The 12,110-nt window shown below is 36.8% G+C and overlaps 2 protein-coding genes across 6 annotated transcripts; one reads left to right on the forward strand and one right to left on the reverse strand.

Moving 5' to 3' along the window:
• The first annotated feature begins 1,208 nt into the window (after positions 1-1,208).
• LOC122083811 lies at positions 1,209-5,437 on the forward strand. 2 transcript variants are annotated; one of them, XM_042651713.1, is made up of 10 exons: positions 1,209-1,365; positions 1,525-1,620; positions 1,879-1,954; positions 2,056-2,133; positions 2,347-2,414; positions 2,511-2,651; positions 4,341-4,382; positions 4,537-4,673; positions 5,034-5,135; positions 5,228-5,437. In XM_042651713.1, exons 4-10 carry the CDS (start codon positions 2,063-2,065, stop codon positions 5,360-5,362), a joined length of 696 nt encoding a protein of 231 aa, XP_042507647.1. In that variant the 5' UTR covers positions 1,209-1,365; positions 1,525-1,620; positions 1,879-1,954; positions 2,056-2,062; the 3' UTR covers positions 5,363-5,437. The 2 variants fall into 2 exon arrangements, with proteins under 2 accessions (XP_042507647.1, XP_042507646.1); XM_042651712.1 differs by lacking the exon at positions 1,525-1,620.
• Positions 2,390-12,100, reverse strand: LOC122083809. 4 transcript variants are annotated; one of them, XM_042651711.1, is made up of 8 exons: positions 11,872-12,100; positions 11,711-11,750; positions 10,332-10,402; positions 9,904-9,998; positions 8,127-8,194; positions 7,173-7,283; positions 6,905-7,049; positions 2,390-2,525 (listed from the first exon to the last, which is right to left on the reverse strand). In XM_042651711.1, exons 1-7 carry the CDS (start codon positions 12,098-12,100, stop codon positions 6,917-6,919), a joined length of 747 nt encoding a protein of 248 aa, XP_042507645.1. In that variant the 3' UTR covers positions 2,390-2,525; positions 6,905-6,916. The 4 variants fall into 4 exon arrangements, with proteins under 4 accessions (XP_042507645.1, XP_042507642.1, XP_042507643.1 ...); XM_042651708.1 differs by lacking the exon at positions 2,390-2,525 and adding an exon at positions 6,495-6,707; XM_042651709.1 differs by lacking the exon at positions 2,390-2,525 and adding an exon at positions 6,495-6,672 and having other exon boundaries at positions 6,869-7,049.
• Between the last annotated feature and the right edge of the window lie 10 nt (positions 12,101-12,110).

Here is a 12,110-nt window from a genome sequence, read left to right on the forward strand (position 1 = left end):
GAGTTGGGTTCAAGCATTTTACATCTTACAGGAGCCAGCTATGGATCTATTCATCTATAGTTGGCATTGTATCTTCTTTTAGCTCTAATTAGGATATTTCTTTCAAATTGAAGATAACAATAGGATTCTTAGGCATGGATTTAGGGGATGGTATCGGCAGGATACCGATCCGGATCATCGAATCAGATCGGAGGTTTGGCCTTTATTTTCTTTAACAGGTATTATTTTTTTATTGTTTTACCCCTAAAACGATAAGATAGTTGATTTTGATCAAGGATCGATCTCAACTAATACTAATAGGCCAATACAACCAATATGATATTGATACTTGAAACCATGTTCTTCGGTGGCAAGGTAGAGACATCTTCAGTTTTCCCTCTTATAATCCTTGATATGTTATATTTTCTTCTTTCTCATACAATTGATGCTTAACGAGTAGATTTTTTTAAATCTTTTTAGATGTCTGAATGATCATAAAAATTTGCTAGCTAGCAGTCATTTGGTCCATGCTTTCTTCCTAATCCACCTAGTCATGGGTGAGAAAGTTTTAAATCAGTTATTAGCGAATTTTGAACAAGGTACCGAATTAATAATACATATAGTTCAGCAGAATGGTAAAGTTGTTCTATTACAACTTAGTGGTCGTTTGAATAAAAAAATAACTTCTTTGCGAAGAGGGGGGTTAAAGCTAATGACCCTTCTTAAGCCCCACAGTGGAGAGAGCCTTGTGCACTGATACACCCTTCTTTTTTTTTAACTCGCTACCTTTGTCCCTTATTTAGATGAAGGTGACTTGAATTACTTGACCTTATAATACAAAAATTGAACTTCAACAGATGCCTAAAATTGAATTGTAATTTACATTTTAGATTCAAAATTTGTAATAGGTTTTTATAAAATACCTTTCTAAATTTCCCATTCATTACATAGTATTTTGCAATCTTCGTCAAGATAGTAGTTCGCTTGGTGTTTTACATTTCTTTACACCTTTGTTGAGGTTCAATTTGTTTCGAAATTAAATTTTGTATGGAAATAAATGTTTATATACTGAAAAAATTTCTGATGTTTATTTGTTAAGAAGTAAAATACGATGCAAAATAACTTTGTAATATTTTTTTTACATTTATTTTTCATTTTAAAATAATAAAATTATTTAAAAATATATATATTTTTTTAAAGTAATAAAAATGAAAGGGGCAGAAGTCATTTTAGCACTCCAAAAATGCAATTTCACCAGCAAAGAAGTGTTAAATTCTAGAATTAATTCAGTAGCCATTTTAGCATTCCACAAGCAATTTCTTGCCGACGGCTGTTACCGCTGGTAACTTCTCCTCTCCTTCGCCGGCGATCATAGCCCAGTCAGAGGTACTCTCTCTATCATTTAGGGTTTTGGGATTCCATTTCGTTTTCCTAAAACTTATGCTGGGTTTTACTGTTTTTGTGAAATTGTTTCTAAACTTATCTGGTAAAGCATATCGCCTCTCCTGAACTTACTGGCAATGAGAGTTTAGCATGTTTCTCCAGGTAACGGTCTTACAGAAAGTCACAATCTGAGAACCCAAACAAGGTTAAGCAATAATCCCACATTGGAAGTGGGTATCCCAATGTGGAGAATTATAGGTATTGGACACCTCTCCTTATAGGCTAGTTTTTGAAGATGAGTTCTACCCAAGTCCCTAACAAGTGGTATGCTGGGTTGTGGTACCTCGGGAGCTTTTGAAGATGAGTTCTACCCAAGTCCTGGATTCTTTGTGTTGTAGTATCACTTCATCCCTTCCTTTTCCAGCCTCTGTTTGTTTATGTCTGTTTTGGTGTGTACAACATGGCTGTTTTAAAGCTTTAGTTGTTTCAGGCCATTAATCAAAGTGTTGATGATAGGGGTGAGGCCTGATTGGAGCAAGAGCAGATAGGAATCCATTCCAGTGAAGACTAGAAATCATCGCCATCTGCATTGGTAAGTGAAAAGTGAATTGTCTGTTATTAATAATGGATAGTACTACATTAATCAGTTTTGGAGCTTTTAATATCATGGGAACCAATCTCTGGTGATCTCAGATGGATAATGAAGAGAAAAAAGTGTCATTGGAATTGGAGGATAAGGCATCCTCCATTTTATCAGAGTTTATGCTGCGGGTATGTTGAATGTGCATTGTTTAATTGTTCAGATCAGTGTTTCCCTCAGAACTTGTAATTCTTGTTTCCTTGGAGGTTCTTGAAAAAATGCTCCATCACACATTCAAGATCTTGCTGACATTGCCTAATCCAATCTATAGAGTTGACACATTTTTTATGTAAAATTTTTATTGTATTTCAAGATGTACCAATAATGTTGTTCTTTATGCACAGAATCACAAAGTTTGAGGAGCTTGTGTCACTGGGAAGTAAGTTCCTTGTCGAGATTCGTGAAGCTGTAGGTGAGAACTTCGTGTACTTCATGTTATTGTTTGTACTTGCTATAGTGTGGGTATGAGGTCCATCATGTGTCCTTCCGTTTATGTTTTCTGGAGCAGAGTTGCTTCAAAGACCTGCAGTACACAAGACATCTGAAGTGGCAGATGGTATCATAAAAGCTAATGAAACTAAGAGGATGAAAGCATATGTCCAAGCAGGATGTATAAATGCTCACGATGGTGTGCAAAATATAAGCAAGTGTAAGTATCTCAGTCATTGTAAAATTTAATTATTTGCTGCTTAGAATTGAGAGGTATCACACTAAAGTGGGTTGGTGGGTTTGGTGGATTGGGGTAACTAATCTAGAAGTACTTAAACTATTGATGATTTCAGCGCTTTTTCCTTAGTAAAGTCACTGAAGTTTTTGGAACTTAAAAACTGGAGAATTTATGTCATGTCTATTAACAGTTTTCACCCACCAAGTGTATTATCAAGCTTGCGAGTAGCTTTGCACAGTAGATTGATTGATTAGTCACTACACGCGATATTCATCTCTTAATGAAACAGAACAAAATTTTGGTGGTTCATGTGCTTCTTGTTTTTTCCTGCTTTCTCATTCTCCCTTGATATTTACTACACTCTCTGCAAGTGTGTTCTTTTTTCCATTTTTTTTTTAAAGGTGGCTTGAGGAGGGAGAAAAAGGGGGGGGGGGGGGGCTAGGAACCTTGTTGAGAAGTGATACTGTTGGACTAGTTTTGTAGAAACGCAACCCTAAAACGATGCAGAAGATAATGGAAAAACAAAACAAACAATACACATGGATTTTACAAGGTTCGGCAAGGTTGCCTACGTCCCCGGTGAGATGAGATCCTGCTTCACTATCAATGGAGAATAGGGTTACAACGCTCTTCCTCACACCTCTCCGTATTGCTTGCATTACAAAGAAAGAAACCCTCGCTACAAATATATAGCGAAAAAACCCTAATCCTGAAAGTACACCCTGTCTAGGTGCTGCACCAGTACTCCCTGGATTAAACTGCGACAAAATACAAGACATCATACACCAACATAGTTTATGCATAAACGGGTATGAAAGATACATTTTTTCTAAGATTTCTCTGTTGTTTAAGATTTATTCATCAGTCATCACTTAATTGTCTGTCAATTGCCAAAGATACTGCTTGGATTAAAACAAAGTAGTTTCTTCTTGTTTCCCTTGAAGTTTAAATTTGATGCTACTCCTTGTCCCCCACCCATACTTTCATCGCCATATTGACCTGCAATTTTTTTTAATTATGACCTCATTGAAGGACTTTTCACCACCCCTACTTTCATCATCATATTGACCTGCAATTTTTGTTTCACTCTGACCTCATTGAAGGACTTCTTACCTGCTTTACTTTAGGCTCTCCTTTGTTTGATTTCTATTTGTATTTATTTGAGTTATTTCTATTTTTACAAGTATTTGGTATAACTTATAACACTTATTTTTATTTATAATAAATTAGAATAAATCACAAATCACAAATTACTCTCGAGCTATTTGTGATTTGTGGCAACAAATTATTTATGTTGATTTTTACTACCTTAAATGACCACGTGTGTTAAACTACTCAAAATCAATAGTAAATATGTAACTTCAGTATGCTTTATACTTTTCTAGTAAAAAACCCCAAATCCTATCATCTCTCTCGCTCGAAGCTCAAAGCTGAAGGTGAAAACTGAAACCTTTTTTCTCATTATATAATCTATTTTATAAATAGTAACCAAACGAATACTATTTGTGGTCCATAATTTATTGTCACAAATAATTTCTAAAAAATAGTTAATAAATACAAATAGAAATTATGCCAAAGAAAGCCTTAGTACTGTGTAAACAATATTTCTTTTTGGGGATAAATGGCATTTGTTTTGTACTTATACATTTTCCTAGGACATGCAAACAGAAGTACGCGATTGCCAACGAGGACTTCAAGATTATTTAGCTGAAGGTATTGTCGTTCACCATCTTTGCTGCATTTTGTCCCTCTCCTCAGCAACTACAAATTTAATGGCATCATATTGAAGGTGGTCTACATCTTTTGATGAGCATTTGTTTTATTTGGACTTGATTTATTGGTGTTAAATTGTTTGTGTGTGTGACAGCAAAAGGTCTGCTCAATGAACTTGATTGCTTCATAGATGATATAGTTGGTGTATTGCAAACTTCAAATGAAATTGCATCACACGTTTTGGGTTATTCTGGTGATGGGCTGGTACTTCAAGGCACATCTTTTGAAATGGTTAGTGTGCTCATTCTTTGCTTACCAGTCCATTTGCATATATTTTTTTCTGCCTCTTGTCCTAATCTACTGCAAGAATTTATCATTTATTTGTTTGTACACTTTTCCTGGGTAATTGAAACTTAGTAAGGAAATGGTGCACCCAAGGTATTAGAGCCGCTTTTTTGCTTGAGGCATGGCCCCTCGTCTCTCTAAATCTACCTTCCCCCTCCACCCCCTTCCCTAACCAAACACTGATTTTCTCAGTTTTCTATTCCCGTAACTGATGAGAAAACAAATAAACACAGCCTTTGTTTCTGGCTTAATGTAACCCCATAAGTTCATTGTGGACATCAAGCAAATGTTTTCCCAATATTTCAGGAGGTAATGGAATCGCGAAGTATCCAAAAACCTGAAGTTACAGATTGTGCTTCTATAATGGGGATTATTTACAGTATGGTGAAACAAGACTATATGATGCAGGTAATTGTAGCCCCCCACCTCTGTCTCTATCTTTTCATTATGTTGTTAAGAATAAGAAGAATTTCAGGCTGATAATCAATTTTCTGTTGCAGGAAAAGATCATCTGTTCTCTCAGTCTCAAGTCATCATCAGCAGAACTACAGAGCTACTGCCTCATGTGGTCTTTACGGCCTTTCATAGATGATGACATTATGCATCAAGCATGGAAATTAATCCCGCAGTTGTAAACCCATGTCATGACTCATGCCCAAATTGATTATTTACCAAGTTGACTAATGAAATCCACATTCTTTTTTACCTCACATGCAATCCCAAGTCTTTGAACAAGATTTTTTTTTGCATTTGCGCTGGTTTTTGATAGAATTTTTTAACACTAATTGATGATTCGATAGAACATTTCAAGTGCAAAACATTAGGTATAGGGTCAAATTGATGCCAAAGGAAGCCTTGCCAACTACTAACATACCACTTGTTAGGAACTTGGGTAAAACTCATCTATAGGACTAAGTCATTTCTTGAAGGCAACCACTTAGCACAAAATTGCCAAAGAAAAGATGGACTCTCAATTCAACCTTCTCAGACATAAGCAGGAACAACATAGGGTAATAGCTCTTTTTCTTCGTAGGATCGCTCTAGATGGGGCTTATCAAAATTCCCCCCATATGTTACTTGTTGCCATAAGAGATGATGACGTGACAATTTTGACCATTGGATTAATCATATGTCAAGATTCGCAACTAATTAAATCAAATATTGTCCCTTCTATATCAATGCATCCATATATGGCATGCACCACATTGTTAGTCTATGCAAATACGCATCATCTTCTGATTTTTGTAGTTTTGTTTCGACACATAGTTGATTTTATTAGATTGAAAATTTGACATTTGAACAAGAGACTGAGTTTATTTGCCCACAAAATTTGAGCTTCATCCCAATTGCTGCATGGCAGATATTTGGGCTATAATTTGCTAAAGCCACAAAATTCTTCATTGAGGCCTTTACGACTCTAATACAAATTTGTATTTGGGCATCACAAATCCCACTAAATAAGAGAAGAGATGGGAACTCCCGGTTTCAAAACACGACTTGGGAATTGAATCCCAATCAAAATTGGCCGGAATCAGTCCCAGAAAACCCTAGAATCGGTTCTCAGATCTGAAAACTAATTGATTCGAGGATTTTAGCCAATGAATTGGCCTCTTGAGATTCAGTTTGTAAATATACAAAGAATTGAAGAGCACTTTAGGTGCCAAAAGCCTAGAGAGACCTGGCTTAGAGAGGGGATTGCAATAATAAGTCTGTCATACTTTAAAACCATTTAAATCACCTATGTCCAAGAATGTAGAGGGCTCCATATAGACCAAGTAACTAAATATTTCTTTTAATAAGTAGGCAAAAATTTCATTAAACAAAGGTATCACCATATTAGTACAGCACTACAGCCCGAAAAACAAACAATTAGATCCCCAAGTCCCAACTGAAAGCATCTTTAAGCCATTTTGGTGCACAGTGACCACAGTCAAAACCATTTCTCCTACAGAAGCAGCAAAAGCATTAACACATCCCGGTCTGCATATTGTAATATAGTTATCAAGAACAATGGAAATGATCGGGGAAGGGGTGGGGGGTGGGGGGTGGGGGAGACTCAGTGGTAACTATATATCTATGAATGGTTCATATAGTCTCATTTATTATAAAGATTCTCAAATGCTTGAAACAATGGGACATACCTCAATCAATGGCAGATAAAGAAATTCACAACATACCCTTCAAGGATGTCACAATATTGACTCTAACTGCTTTATTTCTGGGTCCAACCTTTCAGGTCCAACATCTTCTTCAGGGATCCTATAAGCATCTGCAATCGCCTTCCCTTTATTGAGCAACAGTGGTGGTACAGTTTGGAGGAGACTGAGGGGGAAAAAAATTCAGTAAACATATATCTCTTACCTCTGAAGTTTCCTTTGAGGGCATAATTAAGTATGGAGAAAGTTAGAATAATGTTGATTATTGAAGTGAAGAAATACAGTATACCTATCCAATGCACCTACTGCAATACCAATCTTTTCTTTCATTGATGCAGGCAAAGCTTTTGGGTCATTTCTTGATGCCCGTAGAAACAAGGAATCAAGGTCCTCCAAGGCTCTTCAGAAAAAGAAAAGCCAATAGCATTAAGAATTTTGCTTGATATAAACTACTGCTATTGGATTTGGTACACTTGATCTGTGACCTCAATTGTTAGATGAGTCATCTACCTGGTAAAACAACACCCACCTCCCATCTATTGTTAGTAAGTGCAATTGGAGGAGTGTTTCATGTGAATTTAAGTTGTCTAACACTAATCTGAATGGATCTGAATATCAAGGGCATCTGTTACCAGCTTGTTTTAGAGATTTGACAACAAAATTTAATTGCATCCAGTGGTGTGATGAACATAGCGAAAACCCATAGCATATGATAAAAAGACATAATAATTTCCCTTTACTTTGTTCAGTTATTCAGGGTGGACCTTTCAGTGGGGTAACATAATTATGTAACCAAAACACCAACTTCCATCAGGATAAGATGCTGGTACATATTGCAACATGAAAGGAGAGGAACCAAATAACTTACGGGTGCCATCTTAGAGACTGATGTAGACAATTTAGTCAACTCAGGTTTCAAATTGTGTACTCTCCGAAGGATGTGATTGCATATTGGTTCAAAACTTACAATCAGACCCAATATTACCAAGAGAATGAAAGCCTCCTCCAGATGGTTGATCCTAGCCCCTCCAATGTATTTAAAGTATAGGTTTTAGGTGCAAAAATATGGAAGAACCAGCTATCATCAGACATAAGGAGGTAGGTCATGTGGTAGATACAATAGGTTTAAGTGTAATTAAACCAGTTTATGACTCTGGAGAATGGCATATCGACTTAAAATTTGAGAGATCAAATAAATTCCTAACAAAACATGAGGATTTCATTCTGAATGTAGTAGCACTACCTGAGGCATTGGTCAACATCATTAAAAGCAGATTTACCATTGCCGGCTTCTGATGCATACTCTGCTACCTAAAATTTCAAAGAGAAATTTCAAGCCTAGAAGGAACTCAGGTATTTAACTATTGAAATGAAGCAAATTCATATGAGTATTAAGGGTAAAAGTGTGTGAATTTGTCGCTTTCAATTGCATGTGGCTTACAGTGATATACAAAAGCTAGAACAAAGATAATGAAAACATTCACTGGGTTAAAAAAAAGAAGAACACTGATAATGAAGATATATATATATATATATGTATAGGCTTAACCTAATTGCTAGCTCCAGCTGGTTAGGCAAAGTGAAGTAGAGGCGTAGAGCACTTGCCTCAGGAGTTCTCGGTTTCGAGCTCCCGTTCCTCACACAGGCTTAATCAATGAATAAAGAAAATCATGGGTGCAGATTTCAACAATGCCTGAAGTTTTCCGAATGAAAAGAAAAGGAGTCCAAAAGAGAAGGTCAAATGGGAAAAAAAGAGTTCATAATTCATTGACAGAGAAGCTAGTCGGTTTTATGTTGAATGGGCCAGGTTCACTTGGTCAAATGACCATAGCTCTCCCATAACCAAAGCAGTTGGAGTAGGTGCTCACGATCAATAGACAGGGTGAACAGAAAAAGCAACAAGTTAGATTTGTCATAAAAGCACTTTTCACTTCTGAATACTGAATTTCATTTACAAGTTGACTGCCCCTTAAACTAAACGAAAGAAAAGAGAGAGCAAGAGAGAGAGAGAGAGTGAACTCGCTACAAAAATTGAACTGAAAGCACCAGAGTCCGGGGTTTCACTGGTAATTTAACCACTTTCTAATGTTGGATTCATCATTCCCAATCACTAAATTTCCAACTAGATTAAGATAAACATAAAGTAACTGTAACAGATTACCAACAGAAAACTTTCACATTTATTTTAGTCCAAAATACCCTTCTCACAAGTCTCACAACAATAAAATTAACCAACTACCCTGGCAATGAAAACTTCAAGTCAAACTTTCTATTTTTCCAAAATGCAAATACAACCCTTCTCCAGATTGATATAACACAATGACCCAGTGAAATATTTCCCTTGAATTCTCTTTTGCAGAAAAACTACTTGGAACTCCCATAGGAAGAAGAAAATTGACCATTGGCTCTACTGGATGCTCCTGCATCACGGGGCCTAAAGTCCGTTTAATTGATGCCCACCTGATGGGGAAACCATAGGCTAGATTTAACAAATGAGATGATCCCAACTTCCTTTTTCTGGAGAGAAAAAACAGTGTGGTCCATAGAAAGTTAGGTAATCAAATCTTAGGTTGTTATCAATGGTAGCATGGAACCTAGCATATTCAAAATTGTCATGTTGACTGGATGGACCAATATATCAATATCACACAATGATTGGTCCAAAAGTGGGAGGAACTACCATCACTGCCTTTTAATTCCTTAAAAGTCTCCATCTGAGCCTCTCTTCTTCTTCATTGGGTAAAACCACTTGCCTGAGGCTCTCACAAATGGGAGGGAAAAAGAAGAAGAAAAAAAAAAAATCTGCAAAAACCAGACAACAGTCTAGAAAATGCATTAGTTCAATTTTACACAACTTATACACCACTTCAAGAAAGATCAATGAACTTTCTGCAAAAGAATGCAACCAATACAAGGTGGCAAGGTGGAAAACAATACAGCCACCCTAAGAACCAGTAGAAGATAAAAGTTAATCAGAGAGACTAAAGAACACCTGAAAGCTGCAGGATGTTTCAACTTACTGCTCGAATATTTACACGAAGAGATGCTGCAGGGCCAGAACGCAAAAGAGACCGACAGGTACTATATTGTGGCTGTTCAGATTCCAATGTTTTCTCTACATGCAATATAGATAAAACAAAATTCAAACCCCACTTTGTGTTTTCTTAAGAACCAAAAAAGATTTGTCAGGTAAATGAGATACTAGTAAGATCTAATTCAAGGATTACATAAATGTTTCCATCATAACATGATGAAATAAATATTTCAATGCAGCAGAATTGAAATTTAACCAATTTTGCAAGCACGATACAGCACATATACCTATAATTTATAGAAAGAGAAACGTCAGTGTCAAATAACATTTAAAAAGGAGAAGAACAAGAAGGCCATCCTCTCTGAAAGTAAGAATTCACAGAAAGCAAACATGAGAAAAGTTAAAGGGCAATACCTAAGTCCTTAATCTGTGATTGAGTCAATATAACAGCAGGTACATAAACTTCTAGTGGGTCAAGCTTTTTCCTGGTAACACAAGAAATGTAAACAATCAGGCTCCATCTTTTTGCGTGTAATACCCTTTTGGCATAATCATCATTAATCATTTTAAAAATGTAACAACTCTACCATTTCTTGGTACAAGATTAAGATGAAAACAGGGAGAAAAAGGGGGGGGAGGGGGCAGTTAAAATTTTGTCAAAATGTGGAAAATGACTCGCATCCTAAAACAGATAAGTTATTTTCTTGAAAACTCCCAACTTAACTATGAACTGTATCAACTAAAAGTCTAAAACCCATTTCCATCACTGTAAATGAACAATAATTACGCGAAAACAACTGTTTTGTGGAAAAGATGGTGTGCTACTTTATGTGCGAACAGATAAAGCCGAAGTGTGAATCAAAAGACCGTGACCATCATTCAAATTTACCAAAACCCAAAGCCATGAACCATGCAAACCTAACTGAAGTTTTGTAGTTTCCCAAAGCCGCTGAGACAGACCTTAATGGCCAAAAGTCCCAAAAGGGTGCTGTTCTAGGCTTTGGATAGCGGTTAAACAATCCAAAAGATGAACCTCATCAAACTGTAGTCCAAAGATTTCATAGACAGTTCTCAAACTTCAGTCCACGCCCATGCCAAATTTTCTTGTTAGAGCTAAAAGGATTCCAACGAAAGAAGTTCTATTGAAGTCCTAACTGCCATTTTATCCCTTAATATCAAACCATCATCTCTCTTCTTTAAATGTTGTACAACTAATTAGCTCCTTGAGAGAATAGAATCCTTCTTCTGGAACAATTGACTCACCAATGTAAACTTGGAAGAAAGAAAAGAAAAAATATATATATACTTTTGAATGGCCAGAGTCGCCAGACTCATTCTATTTACTTGTGTAACCTTTGCTACCTTTATGTTGTCCGGAGGATTATTTTTGTCCATGCACTTGGTTTAATGTCAATCTCATTAAACTATCTTTTGCTCTTCTGAAACCATTATGAAAAATGAATTTTTTTTTTCCAGGTTGTTTTCTTATTATGAGTATGAATTTCCTTGGTTTTGATCGTGGGATGCTTCTATGTTCCCCTTATGTAGACCCACATTGACTGATCATAAGAAGTTGAAGTGATATATAATCCTCTAAACATAAAGTGTGTTGTAGAAGACAATTTCAAGATCAAATTAATACTTGGCAGATTCAATTTTTTTCGAGGCACGAATTGGTTCCAAGCAATCTTACACAAAAATAAAAAGGTTCCCAGTAAAAATCAAAATCCCACCCTAACCATATTATCCAATCATTGTTACCAGTGACAGAAGAAACAGGAAAGCAGACTCACTTCTTGACATACTTATCCAAAATGCCGGTGGCGTTAGCGTCTGCAGGAAGAAGAAGCAAGCAAACGGTGAGAAAGCAAGACGAAGAAGAAGAAGGGAAAGAAAACAAGGAAACCCAGAGAAGAAAGCGTTGAAGAAGAAGAAGAAGAGCAACGAAGCCCACGTGTAGCGGTGGAGAGGCAAAGGCACTGGTGGAGGAAAAGGAGAGTGATGGAGACGGTCCGCCTGCTTTGGTGGCCATTTGGTGGAGAGGGCAACCAAGCACACCTTACTCTGCAACAAGCCCTCTTTGCTTTTGAGGTTGGAAGGTTTGGCACGAGAGGACGCGAAGTAAACAAGGTTGAACAGAAGGGTCCGCCCACCATGCGCGCGCTGGTTGGGGTGGTGGCCATGCCTATTGCC

The sequence above is a fragment of the Macadamia integrifolia genome, chromosome 7 (genome assembly GCF_013358625.1).
Source record: "Macadamia integrifolia cultivar HAES 741 chromosome 7, SCU_Mint_v3, whole genome shotgun sequence".
Lineage (NCBI taxonomy): Eukaryota > Viridiplantae > Streptophyta > Magnoliopsida > Proteales > Proteaceae > Macadamia > Macadamia integrifolia.